The sequence below is a fragment of the Gorilla gorilla genome, chromosome 1 (assembly GCF_029281585.2).
Source record: "Gorilla gorilla gorilla isolate KB3781 chromosome 1, NHGRI_mGorGor1-v2.1_pri, whole genome shotgun sequence".
In the NCBI taxonomy this organism is placed as follows: domain Eukaryota; kingdom Metazoa; phylum Chordata; class Mammalia; order Primates; family Hominidae; genus Gorilla; species Gorilla gorilla.
This window is the reverse complement of record NC_073224.2, coordinates 200,957,920-200,974,139: the sequence shown is the minus strand read 5'-3', so window position 1 is coordinate 200,974,139 and position 16,220 is coordinate 200,957,920. Positions and strand designations below refer to the sequence as shown.

The 16,220-nt window shown below is 44.4% G+C and overlaps 1 protein-coding gene across 2 annotated transcripts; it reads left to right on the top strand.

The window, feature by feature from the left end:
- The first annotated feature begins 1,223 nt into the window (after positions 1-1,223).
- Positions 1,224-16,022, top strand: AKIRIN1 (akirin 1). Of its 2 annotated transcripts, XM_004025506.5 has the most exons (5): positions 1,224-1,677; positions 8,297-8,437; positions 11,080-11,214; positions 13,481-13,552; positions 14,179-16,022. In XM_004025506.5, exons 1-5 carry the CDS (start codon positions 1,458-1,460, stop codon positions 14,187-14,189), a joined length of 579 nt encoding a protein of 192 aa, XP_004025555.1. In that variant the 5' UTR covers positions 1,224-1,457; the 3' UTR covers positions 14,190-16,022. The 2 variants fall into 2 exon arrangements, with proteins under 2 accessions (XP_004025555.1, XP_055248035.1); XM_055392060.2 differs by lacking the exon at positions 13,481-13,552 and having other exon boundaries at positions 1,326-1,677.
- The last annotated feature ends 198 nt before the right edge of the window (positions 16,023-16,220 follow it).

Sequence of the window (16,220 nt, the reverse complement as noted above, 5' to 3'; positions counted from 1 at the left end):
ATGGACAAGAGAGGAGATAAAATTAACATTTGGTATGCTGATTTTAGAATTATTTCTGCAATTTTACAAAGATAAATGCAAAGATACATGTCCTATGTTATGATATTTAAAGAATTTGTAGAGGTTACTCCGGGCATACTGCATGCCTATGGGGTAGCCCTGTTCCACAAGGAGCAGGAAAAAAAAAAAAAGAATTTGTAGTAACTGAAGAGGATCCAGAGAAAAGCAATAGAAAAAGAACAATGAATGGGGACTGGGGTAGTATGCCCATATTCTCCAACTCAAATATTGTGGCACATTGATGTAGCATATGGGCTAATAGAAGTGAATATCTGTAATTCGGACTGTCCTGAAAAATTCTGGAGATATGTTGAAGACAGATCCCAGGAATCATGGTCATTATTCAGTATATATGAGAAGGTACAGAAAGGCTTTATCCTTTCTTTGGATCAGATTCCTTTGATGATCTGTTGAAAACACCGGAACTGCTCCCCAGAAAAATACAGACGCGCAGAGTTTCAGAAAGCAGAACCCTCCTGTTATCTATTTATTTTTCCAGAATATCAAAAGCACTTTACAGCTGGTATTGCTGTAAAGAGTTCAGAAAGATGAGGAAGAACCTGAGCTGCCAAGTCAGATGGGAAGAATGGCAAATCAGCTACCAGCTGAAGTTCTTAACACTCTGAAGCCATTCTTAGACGGTTTAAGCCAGTGGGTGCTTTTTGTAGGTTCTCAACTTTTTAAAGTAACATATCCCTTTGATGAGCTGCTTAAGGTATGGGTCAGCTATCTCAAAAATACTCCCACAAACACCCCCACCCTCGCTCCCACCCCACAAATCTGCAAATAATTTCATGGGGTTCATGGACTTGCTAAAGCCCATCCTCCAATACTCGCTTCTGTTTAAGTGCAGACTTCCCAGGGCTCAGCGGAATGCCCTTGATGACCTTTAACAATCACCCTTTTATCATGGGGACAAGAGCGGCCTAGAAGGAGGTTTTTGGAGTCACCAGACCCCCATGGCCCCTCACCAGGCCCCTTCAAGCTCTCCCCTCCCCCACGCCCGCGCAGCGCAGGTGCGAAAACCTTAGGGGCCACCCGGGCGCGACAGCCCCAAAGCGGGGGGGATGGGACCCTGGGAGGGGCGGGGGTGGGGGTGGGGGCCTTCCCGGTGTTGCTTGGTGACCACGCTCTCCGCCCAGACCGTTCCATTTCTTCAGCAGGGGGCGCCCCGGGCCGGGCCGGCACTGACCAGCCTCGCAGAGCCACCCTCTTCCGGCCTGCCCCCCTCTGCCGGGCGATGGTGTGCGCCCGTGACGTCACAGGAGGCGGGGCCACCGCCGCTGCCGGGTGCTGGAGGCGCCATTGGAGCCGGCTTGGCTGGCGAGCCCGGCTGAGGAGCCTCTTGGGCCGCACTTACCGCCGCGTCTGCTCCCGGTCCGTGGCCCCTCAGCGGCATGGCGTGCGGGGCGACGCTGAAGCGGCCCATGGAGTTCGAGGCGGCGCTGCTGAGCCCCGGCTCCCCGAAGCGGCGGCGCTGCGCCCCTCTACCCGGCCCCACTCCGGGCCTCAGGCCCCCGGACGCCGAGCCGCCGCCGCCGTTTCAGACGCAGACCCCACCGCAGAGTCTGCAGCAGCCCGCCCCGCCCGGCAGCGAGCGGCGCCTTCCAACTCCGGGTAACCTGCCCTGCTCTGGGCTTGGCAGGAAGCCAGGCCCAGGCATTTTTTGGGGGGGTGGTGGGGGAGGGTTGGGAATATCAGGCCAGTTTACCCAGGGACCCCTTCTTTGCCTTGAGAAAAGGGAACTGGGATGCCGCTGGGCCTGGTTGCTTCCGGGGATGGGAGGCATCCGGGAGGGGTAATGGGGCCACAGGGTCGGTTTTAGGTTTTCCTGGAGGAGGAGAGCCTGGAGGGGTGGACACCAAGAGGAAGATGGGAATACCTCTGGCCGCTCCGGGCCCTCCCTGTCGCTGAAGCCCCTCCTTCCTCCGCTGGCCGGGTCTGCACCGAGCCACCCTGCAGATCCAGTGGGCCATGGAAAATTGGATTCTACTCACGAACCTGGCCTGGAGGGCGGGGGTGGGGTGGGGGCGGGTTACCGGGAAGGGGCGCGAGTGCGTGCTGTTTAGCGCTGTAGGGAGACATGATTTCCAGAAGTCTTTAGGAATCCAGAGGCCGCCGCAAGAGTCACGGAATCCGATTTCAACCTGATCATTTCTAAGGGACTGGCCACGTTCTTTTATTATATGGCTATTGCCTCGTACCATATATGGCTTGAAATCGGTAGATCATTAGCTAGAATTTGAGAATCCTACGACATACGGAGGTTCTGCAGAACTAAGAATGTAACTGTCCTTAACAGGGACTCTCCTTCAGTAAGGCGTTCCACTTTGTCCAAGGAAAAGGACTGGCGTTACAGTAGACACCTCATAGCGCAGTAGAGGGGAGGGTGCTTCAGCATTAATATTCTGCGATTTTAAAGGACTTCCGGAAATGAGGGGGGCGTCTCAATAATGGATTTGGGCAAGTCGTTTCTTTGTGTGTTTTTCTATTCCTCAAGCTTAAGCAAAACCTTAGGCTCACCGTAAAATCATCCTTTCCACCCCTTTTCAGTAGCAGTGCCTTCAGATTTCATTTCCTCCTTCCTCTGCATATCGATCCACAATGCAAATTGCAGGCCCTCATCCTCACACCGAGATTCCTACACCCAGCTAAAGCTCTCCCAGACTTCATATCCTTAACTCGAGTTCACCTTTTTAATCCTAGAATTCAAAGGACTTATGAACTGTGACCATATCTTACCTGGTCAGTCTCTTACACATTTTTTTCAAACTGCCTCTGCTCTTTCCCCCAGACCCACCGCTCTGTGCCCTTATCATGTTTTTCCCTTCTATTTGCTAATCCCAAAAGAGTAATTTCAAGTCTCTCATCCATTAGCTGACTAACCTGCCCATAAAAAACGCTGTTCTACTTAAATTCCCCGGCCATTCAATGTTGTATAACCTTATGTACAGGATGAGATAATGTTTGCAAAAGTCCATTTTAAAGAACCCTCAAAGACAGGCGCCATAGATGGCCACTTGCAGTGATGTTTTGTTCTTCCCTAGCTTCTGCAGATACCTAAAGATAGTCCATAATCTTTTTGGGTCTCACTTCTGCAAATTGGAGTTCATACTTGCCCTATCTTTTGTTGAAGAACCCTCAAGATAGTTGCAAAAAGTATTTTGAAAAGTATAAAGTGATGGGTTTAATGTAAATGTTTTATTCAATACTACTATCCTCTAGACTAATTTGGTTGTAGTTCACATTACAGTAGCTGCTTCGTAAGTGATTTTTGGGCTGGGCGAGGTGGCTTATGCCTGTAATCCCAGCACTTCGGGAGGCCATGGTGGGTGGATCAAGAGACCGAGACCATCCTGGCCAACATGGTGAAAACCCTGTTTCTACTAAAAATAGCCGGGCGTGGTGGCACGCTCCTGTAGTCCCAGCTTCTCAGGAGGCTGAGACAAGAGAATGGCTCAAACTCGGGAGGCGGAGGTTGCATCGAGCCAAGATCGCCACCGCACTCCAGCCTGGCGACAGAGCGAGACTCCGTCTTAAAAAAAAAAAAGTTATTTTTGTTGTGGGGGCAGTGGTGGTATGCACTTGTAATCCCAGCTACTAGGGAAGCTGAGGCAGGAGAATCGTTTGAAGCCGGGAGGCAGAGGTTGCAGTGAGCGGCTATCACACCATTGCGCTCCAGCCTGGGCCACAAGAGCGAAACTCCATCTCAAAAAAAAAAAAAGAGAATGTGGGCAAGGCGTGGTGGCTCACACCTGCAATCCCGGCACTTTGGGAGGCTGAAGCAGGAGGATTGCTTGAGCCCAGGAATTCGAGACAAGTCTGTGCAACATAATGAGACCTTGTTTCCACAAAAGAATTCTAAGGCCGGGCACAGTGGCTCACTCCTGTAATCCCAGCACTTTGGGAGGCAGAGGTGGGCGGATCACCTGAGGTTGGGAGTTCAAGACCACCCTGACACACATGGAGAAATCCTGCCTCTACTAAAAATACAAAATTAGTGGGGCATGGTGGTGCATGCCTGTAATCCCAGCTACTCGGGAGGTTGAGGCAGGAGAATCGCTTGAATCTGGGAGGCAGAGATTGCGGTAAGCCGAGATCCGGCCATTGCACTCCATCCTGGGCGACAAGAGTGAAACTCCATCTCAAAAAAAAAAAAAAAAGCTAAAAAATTAGCTGGGCAATTTTTCTGAAATCCGAAATGCTGCAAAGTCTGAACTGCTCCAAAAATTGAGTGTCAATATGACACTCAAAGGAAATACTTATTCACTGGAGTTTTTCTGATTTGGGGTAAGGGATGTTCAATTGGTAAGTATAATGCAACTATTCCACAATCCAAAACTTCTGTCTCAAGCATTTTGGATGAGGGATGCTCAATCTGTATGGTACTTTTTGTGGAAAGGTCCTGTAAAACTAAGCCTTTTATTGCTTAAATCTTTATTGAGTGCTAGGTGAATTCCAGACACGGAAGAAGGGGGTTGCTGACCGCAGGAAATATTTGTAAACATAATGTGCAAAGCAATTAACTGGTTATGACTTGAGAGTCTGAGCATAACTTCTGAATTAAGGTAGCATTTTAGCTGAGTCTTTTTTTGTTGTTTTTTGAGACAGAGTCACTCTCTTGCCCAGGCTGGAGTGTAGTGGCACGATCTTGGCTCACTGCAACCGCCGTCTCCGATGTTCAAGTGATTCTCCTGCCTCAGCCTCCCCAGTAGCTGGGATTACAGGCATGTGTCACTACGCTCAGCTAATTTTTTTTTTTTTATTATTTTGAGATGACGTTTCGCTCTTGTTGCCCAGGCTGGAGTGCAATAGCATGATCTCGGCTCACTGCAACTTCCACCTCCCAGGCTCAAGCGATTCTCCTGCCTTAGCCTCCCAAAACGCTGGGATTACAGGTGCATGCCACCATTCCCGGCTCATTTTTGTATTTTTAGTGGAGATAGGGTTTCATCATACTGGTCAGGCTGGTCTCAAACACCTGACCTCAGGTGATCTGCCTGCCTCAGCCTTCCAAAGTGCTGGGATTACAGGCATGAGCCACCGCACCCGGCCTACTAATTTTTGTATTTTTTTTTTGTCAAGACAGGGTTTCATTGTATTGGCCAAGCTGGTCTCAAACTCCTGACCTCAGGTGATCTGCCCGCCTCGGCCTCCCAAAGTGCTGGGATTGCCTGAGCCACTGCGCCTGGCTAGCTGAGTCTTGATCAAGTTTGAGCAATAGTCCCATTTTGAGCACAGGGAAACCGTGAGAGCAAAGTCCAGAAAACCCACAATTTAAGGAAAGAATAATGTAATGTAACTAAATTATAGTGGAATCCAGATGGAACCAGGAAAATAAATTGAGGCCACATCTTGGAAAGTATTGACTGCCATGTTCAAGAGTTTGAATTTTGGTTTGTAGCAGTAGGAACACTAGAGTTTGGAGGATGGGCTTAGACCGGAAAGAATCTGGCAGCACAACCTCAAGTAATGGAGGCAAGGATTAAAATTATCCACCGTTAAAAAGAAATTTGGGTTTTTCTTTTTAAAAAAATTTTGTGCTTTATATGGCCTTCTACAGAAGAAAATCATGTCTAACTTTCTTATTTTTCTCCCATGGATACCGTGTTTAGATTCTTGGACTTCTTAGTCCTACCACCCTCAAAATTGTATCTTTCCATTTGTTAACATTGCCATACAGGAGGCAGAGGTTTATCAAAGACCTTCTGTTCTCTTAAGCATTGTCCTCATACTTGTCCTTTCTTGTTTCAAGTATTTGCAGTTCTTATCCTTGTATTGGCTCTGGCTTGAGGAATAAGACATTTTAAAATACAGGGGGTAGCGGTGGCTCACGCCTGTATTCCCAGCACTTTGGGAGGCTGAGGCGGGTGGATCAGCTGAGGTCAGGAGTTTGAGACCAGCCTGGCCAACATTGTGAAACTCTGTCTCTACTAAAAATACAAAAAATTAGGTGGGTGTGGTGGCGGGCTCCTGAAATCCAAACTACTCTGGAGGCTGAGGCAGGAGAATTGCTTGAACCTGGGAGGTAGAGGTTGCAGTGAACTGAGATTGTGCTATTGCACTACAGCCTGGGCAACAGGGTGAGACTCTCTTAAAAAATAAAGTGAGGTGAAAACTTAATAAATTCAGGAATCTAAAATACAAACTTCATAGCACTGTTTTGTTTTGTTTTTTAAGACAGAGTCTTACTCTGTTGCCCAGTCTGGAGTCCTAGGGGGTGATCTCGGCTCACTGCAATCTCCACCTCCGGGGTTGAAGCAATTCTCCTGCCTCAGCCTCCCAAGTAGCTAGGATTACAGGTGCGCACCACTATGCCCGGCTAATTTTTGTATTTTTAGTAGAGATGGTTTCGCCATGTTGGCCAGGCTGGTCTCTAACTCCTGACCTTAGGTGATCCACCTGCCTAGGCCTCCCAAAGTGCTGGGATTACAGGCGTGAGCCACCATGTACAGGCTTTTTTTCTTTTTTTTGATACTGGGTCTCGTTATGTTGCCCAGGCTGGCCTCAAGTGATCCTCCCACCTTGGCCTTCCAAAGTGCCGGATTATAGGCATGAGCCACCGTGCCTGGCCCATAGCACTCTTTTTTGTTTTGTTTTTCTATTTTTTTTTTGAGACAGAGTCTCATTGTGTTGCCCAGGCTGGAGTGCAGTGGCACAATCTCGGCTCAGCGCAACCTCCACCTCCCCGGTTCAAGGGATTCTCCTGCCTCAGCTTCCTGAGTAGCTGGGATTACAGGCGCGTGCCACCACGCCTGGCTAATTTTTTGTATTTTTAGTAGAGATGGTGTTTCACCATGTTAGCCAATATAGTCTCGATCTCATGACCTTGTGATCTGCCTGCCTCAGCCTCCCAAAGTGCTGGGATTACAGGCATAAGCCACCATACCCAGCTGGCCCATAGCACTCTTAAAGCATCTCCTATATTGTTCCAGTATTTAGGCTGAAAGTTAGGGACTTTGACTATGTGTGGAACCACTTGAATTCATGTCAGTTCCTGGACTGTACTGTCACTTGTTATGACATTATTGTTACCTTTAGTTTTTATTTTTACCACCTTATCAGGTAGGTATTTAACGTTTACATTGAAGAAGTAAAGATCCTGAATAACTTCTCAAGGTTGTAGTCACACAGCTAGTAAGAAGCAAAGTGGCATTGTTAATACCTCCCACCATTAAAAAAAAAAGGTGGTTATAGCAAAGTATACACTAGAATAATTTGAGTTGTTTGAGATGGATACAGGTATCTCTTTTTTTAAATTAGTAGGTACAAACAAAGAACTTGAAAACCACATCCTTTTAGATTCTTTGTTGTTTCTAGGAGTGTATTTCAAGGTGGTTAGTAATTTGTGTTTCCTGGGCTCCCTTTAATAGTGTTAGCAAATTTGCTTTGTGATTACCTTGACTTATAATCTCCCCACACACTGAGTTGCCTCTTAGGATCAGAAAATTATTTTCTAAGCCCTGACCATCACTTCTAGGCATTAAATCTCAGTTCTTTCCTTGGTCGATGTCCACACTGTAAACATAATGGTTTCTGCTGCCCTCTTTCCCAAAGTTTATTTTGATTTGTTTTTTAGATAAATCACCCAGGCCCCCTTGTGGTTTTTTTTTGAGACGAGATTTTGCTGTGTTGTTCAGGCTAGTCTCCTGGGCTCAAGGGATCCTCCCGCCTCCACCTGCAGAGTAGCTGGGATTACACCCAGCTTTGGAGCCACCACTTCCAGCTCCAAAGATGCTTTTTTAAAGTCCCATATGGGACAAGAGCTTCCTTGTTAGAAGGCCTTGGGCAGTATGAGACTCACCCCTTAATACCCTAGGTTGTGAAATTGTGAAATTTAAAGGAGATTAAAAAATAATCCCTGTTAGGTAAACAGAGGTTTCTTTTACTGTAAATTGTACTAGTTAACGATCCAGCTAACTGCAGATCTTGTGTTCTTTGCCACAGGAAAACAAGTAAAGGGAACTCTGTCTGGTTTATGCCAAAGTAGCTATTCTTTTATGCATTGTTGAAATAGTGGCAATAAGAACATACTGTCTTTGAAGCCACTGGGGAGTGCTTGGTACGGTATAAACGTTTTGCTTGTTTATGTCGGGGGAGGGGGAGATTGAGACCTACATGCCAAAGGGAGTATCTAAAGTCTAGTCAGAAGATCTTTGTCTCTTCCCAGTTCTGAAGAAAGTTTGAAGAAATGAGACAATAAAGTGAAAGCTCAAGTTTGTTTCTTTTTTATTAGAGCAAATTTTTCAGAACATAAAACAAGAATATAGTCGTTATCAGAGGTGGAGACATTTAGAAGTTGTTCTTAATCAGAGTGAAGCTTGTGCTTCGGAAAGTCAACCTCACTCCTCAGCACTCACAGCACCTAGCTCTCCAGGTAAGCCCACTTTGATCTGCAAAATCCGCATTAAGAGTTTGTAAATGGTACTTACAATGATGAATCCAGAATTGGCCTCCTCTAACGTAATAGAATTGCTAAAGTGGATGTATTAATATTTACAGATATTTTCAAAACTCTACAGTCATGAAATTGGAAGAAACCTCACATTGATTTGATGTGCTTCCATCCACCCAATACAAGAATATCTTCCTGTATAACTGCAATGTGTAATATTGTAGCCAGTGTGCAATAAATAGCCACATGTGGACTATTTAATTTTAAACTAATTAAAATTAGATAAAATTTTGGCCGGCTGAGGTGGCTCATGCCTGTAATCCTAGCACTTTGGGAGGCTGAGGCAGGCGGATCTCCTGAGGTCAAGAGTTCAAGACCGGCCTGGCCAACATGGCAAAACCTCGTCTCTACTAAAAATACAAAAAAATTAGCCAGGCATGGTGGCTCGCACCTGTAATCCCAGCTACTCGGGAGGCTGAGGTTGCAGTGAGCTGAGATGACACCATTGTACTCCAGCCTGGGTGACAGAGTGAGTCTCTGTCTCAAAAAAAAAAAAAAAAAGAGTTTTTTAAAAATTCTGTTCCTCAGGTTCAGTAGTCACATTTCAGGTACTCATTAGCCACATATGGCTGTTGTATTGTACATGCAGTTACAAGATATTTCCATAATTGTAGAAAGCTCTGTTCAACAGGGGCTGCTCATTATTGACAAATGGTCAAAGAGGATATGCTAAAAAATGGAATCTCAAGGTTGGAGACAGTCTTCATGGTCATGTAGTGACTCAGTTTTGCCTGCCATATTGCCTCCTGTTGGGGTTCAACAGCCCAGTGTTTGACCATCTCCAGTGGTGGTGAAATCTGTCTCCTTTAACAGTAAAAGAGTCTTATTTCCTCACAAAGTATTCTACTTAACAGTTCTAAAGGTTAAAAGTTACCTTGATTAAAAATTGTCTCCTTACAAAATATAAACTGGGGTTTGCCCGGAATTAGGGTTAGGGGAGAATGAGGGAGATATTGCTTGATGGGTAAGGGGTTTTAGTTTTTGTAGTGAAGGAAGTGTTCTGGAACTAGAAGTGGTAGTAGTATAACATTTTGATTATGCTAAATGCCACTGACTTGTTTGCTTTAAAGTGATTACTTTTATGTTATGTGACTTTTACCTCAACAAATTATTTTTTTTTAATCCAGAGTTCCTGGCTCTGGAACTGCACCCTTTCTGATTGCTCTTGCACATACATGATAAACCTGTCAGTGGTTACAACTAGCACTATTCTCTTGAGATTTCAGTAATATAATTTTAAAGTAATAGGATATGTTATGGTTAACAAAACAATTACAAATAATGACTAGTGAGATGTTTTGGTTAGATTTTATTTGTAGAGAAAAAAATATCCTTGAGTTAGTTTAAGCAAAAAATTGTTTCAGTGTGTTAAATGGCTTACTGGCTAACAAATGGCCAAAGAAACAGATTTTAGCCTGAGCTTTGAGGAACACCTGAGAACTGGGCTGCCACCAGGGCTGCTGCCCATGTTTTTTTTTTGTTTTCGTTTTTGTTTTTTGTTTTTTTGGGTTTTCTTTTCGAGATTTACTCTGTCGCCCAGGCTGGAGTGCAGTGGCGTCATCTCAGCTCACTGGAACCTTCGCCTCCCAGGTTCAAGCAATTCTTCTGGAGTAGCTGGGACTACAGGCGCCCACCAGCACACCCAGCTATTTTTTTGTATTTTTAGTAGAGGCGGGGTTTCACCATGTTGGCCGGGCTGGTCTCGAACTCCTGACCTCAAGTGATCAACCCGTCTTGGCCTCCAAAGTGCTGGGATTACAGGCGAGAGCCACCATGCCTGGCCAGGGCTGCTGCTTTTATCATGATCAGAAAGCCACTTGTGGGATCTGTTCACTTGCCAGCTCCAGAACCAGGCTGGTAGAAGCTTATCCCTGTGACTTATCTCTGTACTGAATTCAAATCTTCTGTGAGTGAACCTGATTAGGAGAACCCTTTTTTTTTTTTTTTTTTTTTTTTGAGTCCGTTTTGCTCTTGTTGCCCCATTTGGAGTGCGTGCAGTTGTGTGATCTCGGCTCACTGCAATCTCCGCCTCTCAGGTTCAAGCGATTCTCCTTTCTCAGCCTCCCAAGCAGCTGGAATTACAGGTGCCCATCACCACACCCAGCTAATTTTTTTGTATTTTAAGTAGAGACAGGGGTTTCTCCATGTTGGTCAGGCTCATCCTGAACTCCCAACCTCAGGTGATCCGCCCACCTCGACCTCCCAAAGTGCTGGGATTACAGACATGGCCACTGCGCCCGGCCTTTTTTTCTTTTTTTTTTTTTTTGAGATGGCGTTTTACTCTTGTTGCCCAGGCCAGAGTGCAGTGGCACAATCTTGGCTCACTGCAACCGCCACCTCTCGGGTTCAAGCAGTTCTTCTGCCTCAGCCTCCCGAGTAGCTGGGATAATGGGCATGCCCTACCACGCCCAGCTAATTTTGTATTTTTGGTAGAAACTGGGTTTCTCCACGTTGTCAGGCTGGTCTCCACCTCAGATGATCCGCCTGCCTTGGCCTCCCAAAGTGCTGGGATTATAGGTGTGAGCCACCGCACCTGGCCCAAACTCGCTTTTTCTTTTGGCCAGGTTCCTCATGGATGAAGAAGGACCAGCCCACCTTTACCCTCCGACAAGTTGGCATAATATGTGAGCGCCTCTTAAAAGACTATGAAGATAAAATTCGGGAGGAGTATGAGCAAATCCTCAATACCAAACTAGCAGGTAGGCCGAGGCAGTGACTGCCATTGTCATTGACAGGGTTTATTTTTAACTGAAAAAAATTAACACCAGTTAAATAACTTAGAAAAAGAGAGTAGGACCTCATGCAAGGGAGTTTATTGAGTTGCGGGTATGGAAGTTACTCTTTGGTGATTGTAAACACATCATTTATACATTATATGGAAGGACTTTTTTTTTTTTTTTTTTTTTTGAGACAGAGTTTTGCTCTTGTTTCCCAGGCTGACACCGCAACCTCCGCCTGCCAGGTTGTAACGATTCTCCTGCCTCAGCCTCCAGAGTAGCTGGGATTACAGGCATGCACCACCATGCCTGGCTAATTTTTTTTGTATTTTTAGCAGAGAGGGGGTTTCTCCATGTTGGTCAGGCTGGTCTCAAACTCCTGACCTCAGGTGATCCGCCCACCTTGACCTCCCAAAATGCTTGGATTACAGGCGTGAGCCACCACGCCCGGCCAAGACTTTGTTTTTTAAATAGAGGCAAGGTTTTGCTGTGAGCCCAGCTCTAGGAGTCTCCAGCTCCAGGCCTCAAGAAGTACTCCACCTCAGCTTCCCAGAGTGCTGGCATTACAGGAGTGCTACACACCTTGCCCAGTGGGAGGGATTTTTCATTTGCATTTCTGAAAAGAAACAAACCAAGCTCTTGCAAGAATTTTCCATATCAATGAAGGCATTGAGGAGGCCATTTGGGCTAGCTGGCTGGTAAACAGATGGTTGTGATACCGCACTAAACTCTCAACAGGTGTTATGGAAGAGTTCAGTATTGTCAACATATTCAAACTTCCTAGTTAAGAAGTCATAGTTATGGATGTGGAGAGTTGGGTGTGATTTGGGAGGAACCGTAGAGTAAAAGCAAGGCTAGGGCAGGTTAGAACAAAGATAGTGATTAATGATGGCAACAATTAAAGCCTTCTGTGAAAGAAAGAGATCTGAATCAGAAATAGGAAATAGTACCTGTTTAGTGAAAGTGGATAATATTCCACATTAAACCACAGTACTCTATGTCAAGCACAAATCTTATCATACTCCTTTTCTGATTAAAGTCCTCAGCTGTACCCTATGGTATATAGGTCAAGATCTGTTGCTTAGGGTGACAGTGTGAGTAATTAAGAAATTTATGGGCAGCTTTCATGCTTTGCTGCTGTGTAATCATCAGAGAGTGAAGAAGCACAACTTTTTCCTGTAACACTATTGTTTCCTAATCTGGTGACCCATACAACGTGGTTCCTCAGAATATTAATAGATCTGTTTTACATTGGGAGCTGTTGGGTTAAGCAAAGTTAAATGAGTTCCTTTATAGTAGAACTACTTTGATCCTTTAATATGTATTAGAAGAAGAAGCTCTAGGCCGGGCGCAGTGGCTCACGCCTGTAATCCCAGCACTTTGGGAGGCTGAGGCGGGCGGATCATAAGGTCAGGAGATCGAGACCATGCTGGCTAACACGGTGAAACCCCGTCTCTACTAAAAATACAAAAAATTAGCCGGGCATGGTGGTGAGCACCTGTAGTCCCAGCTACTCGGGAGGCTGAGGCAAGAGAATGGCGTGAATCGGGGAGGCAGAGGTTGCAGTGAGCGAAGGTCACGCCACTGCACTCCAGCCTGGGCGACAGAGTGAGACTCCATCTCAAAAAAAAAAAAAGAAGAAGAAGAAGCTCTAATATATCATTCCCTCTCCCACTCCCACCATAATACTGTTTCAGTCAGCTGGTTCTGAGTCACTTCTTTGTTCACAGATGTCAGGCTACCTTCTTCCTTTCTACTCAGTTTCCCCTTAAAAGGTGGTACTTCTGTGGAACTGTTTGCAATTAGATGGTATAGATTTCCACTTAGCTTTCTAGTCATCCCACACTTCTTCCACTCATGTTTTTCACTCAATGTGTGTTGAAATTTATAACAAGGAAAGAGTTTCAAAGATTCATGTCCCATGGGAGATGGGCTGAAATTTCCTGGCTATGGTAGTGAGCTATTAATAGGAGATAGAGTTATGTCACGGGGGAGAGGTTATCAGGAAAATACCAGTATATACCATCAGTGACCAATTCTAGAAGCCAAGGATTTGGCTCTGGGTTCTAAGAGGAACAGATCTCAGTGACCTTTATATAAGGTCACTGGACTTTAATACAAGGACCTTTATAAAGAGGGCCTGAGAGGGTGAAGAATTCAAACTGGGAAGCTATTTGTGATCCTGACACTTGATTCTTAAAAATTGAGGGAGAGTTGCTGAGGATAAGTATGTACCGTCTTCTCACAGAACAATATGAATCTTTTGTGAAATTCACACATGATCAGATTATGCGACGGTATGGGACAAGGCCAACAAGCTGTAAGTATTGCCACATTTTCTTTGAATTTTCTAAATTTCAAGAGCAAAATTTCTACACTGAAACTTCTCTCCTCAGAGTAAAAAGTCCCTGTGAAGTAAAATGTGCCCGCCACTGTGCTAAGCGTATTAAATCCACACCAAAGCTTATATAATCCTCACAGTGACCCTATGAGGGAGTACTATTATTAGCTCCATTTTACTGGTAAAGATAGCACTTAAAGAGGTTAAATAATTTGCCCAAGCTTATACAGCTAGTGGTTCAGCTAGGATTAAAATCTAGGTAGTCTGACTTGAGCACCAATTTGTTACCTGTCTTTTCTCCAGAAAGATAGTTTCAGTTGTTAATTTATGAAAGTTGATTCCTTAAGTTAGTTTATCAAGTGTAGTCAGGATTTCTTATTCTAAATAATTTGCAACTACCAGATATTCAAAGCATAAAATATTAACAGTTGTATATCTAACTGAATTTGAGTCAGGTTCCTTAAATTCTTGATCTTTAGTATCTTTTAAGTGGTGAGTCATCGTCGATGCTATTTCTCACATTTACTGTTAGTGAAAATTTTTAAAGCATGACACTACAATTTTTAGTATTCTTACCCTTTTTGTTTTTTATTCTTAATTTACAGATGTGTCCTGAAGCTTTGTCACATATCTGGGTACCAGGTTTGACCTCAAGAGATGGCTGCTGTACACTTTTTGCAACTGGTTTGATGTCACATTTCAGCTCCAACTTTGCATCCTGAGAACACTTAAACGTTTCTGCAGGTCCATTTTATACAACTTGAAAGACCGTAAAACTTTCTGGTTGCCACAAGCATATCTTTCTTTTCTGCTCATCCAATAAACAGCTGTGCCCTACTGTGATAGATTTTCCAAACAAAAATACCTGGAGCAGCAGTTTAGCAAAATATGCCTTCAGTGGCATTCAACAAATGGAGTTTCCCCAAGCACAGTTCTGTAAGAAGTGCGTGTGAGAGTGTGTGTATATGTGTGTATGTGTATTTTAAGTTATTATTTGTATTGTGCAAAAATTTTTTTTTGATCTTGGGGATTCTGGCTGTGAATTTGGTGCACGACAATTATGGTAAAAAAACATTTGCTTGGTCTAAAGAAGATCATTAATGTTTTGTGACCATACAAGTTGTAACAGTGGATTGTTTTTATGTGTAGGTATTGTTAAATACAGGGACTGTTTCCAGGCACAGAATATGAATCGTAAGTTAGGATGGACATTAGATGTGATTATGATGATAAAGCGAAGGTCTGCGGTCCTATATCTACAGACACGTGGTGAGAAATTAGAACAAACTGGAGACGGGCCATTGACACATGGACTCTGCCTGGGCATGTCAGGAAAATACTTTGACTCCAAGCCTTAAAATACTCACATGGAGTCAGCGCTCACCTCATTCACACAATTATCATAGAGCTCCCTGGACACTGAACCTCTAAAGGGAAAAGGTCTACCCTGGAGCAGGAGCATCAGGGTTGGCTTGGGAGCATGAGAGGTGAGCCCAGGGCTAGGCCTGGGCCAGGCCCCGGCAGCACTGCTACTTGGGAGGAGCCACTTCACCTTTGTATTAGTAAAAAATATAATTCGGGCTGGGCGCAGTGGCTCACGCCTGTAATCCCAGCACTTTGGGAGTCCGAGGCATGCGGATCACTTGAGGTCAGGAGTTCGAGACCACCCTGGCCAATATGGTGAAACCCCATCTCTACTAAAAATACAACAAAATTAGCCGGGCGTGGTGGCAGGCGCCTGTAATCCCAGCTGCTTGGGAGGCTGAGGCAGGAGAATCGCTTGAACCCTGGAGGTGGCGGTTGCAGTGAGCACAGATCACGCCACTGCACTCCAGCCTGGGCGACAAAACGAGACTTCGTCTCAAAAAAAAAAAAAAAACATAGAATTTGGATCCTTTGGTCGGGTTCTCCCAGATTCTTTTGAGGTGTCCATGGTCAACTGCTTCAGCTTTGTTTTGTTTTGGCAACCCCCTGCCCGAAGTCGCATATAGGCTGTTCTTCACCTTGTTTCCAAGGCTGAGGAACAGAAAGTAGCCTCTGTTTTGAGGAGGTGGAAGTTAAGTATACATTTATTTTTTACTGTGACTTGTTCAGGACCACATTTTACAAAATGCCTTGTTTCCTTCATTGTTTCTGGAAAGGAAAGTTCTATTAATATTGTTTTACTTTGAATATAGAATAGTTTTTTTAATTAGGGCTTATTTTGAAAAATTCTGAGTTTAATTCAAATGTATGCCAGTACCTTCCAAAGTAAGGTAATATTCAGAGACAGTTCTGATCAGATGGCTTAGAGAAATTTCTGGAATATTCACATTCGAAGATTCCTTATTAATGAATGTCTTTGACTTAAATCTAACCAAAAACTGCAACATTATTCTTTGTACATTTTCATTATATAGTGTTAACAAGCTTAGTTGCAAACAAATAAAATACTTAAGCTATTTGTTTACCTTGCCTTCTTAATACTGTGATAATGTTTATTAATTCAAATAACTTATGTGAGAGCTGCTATTTCCCAGTTCAACATTGCATTGAAAATTTATGGACCTTTAAAAAAAAAAGCCCAACAGTGATTTTTTTTTAATAATTAAAGAATGATTTTACTTCGTATTTGAAGGGCGATTTGTTTCATCTCTTCTTTTTTCAG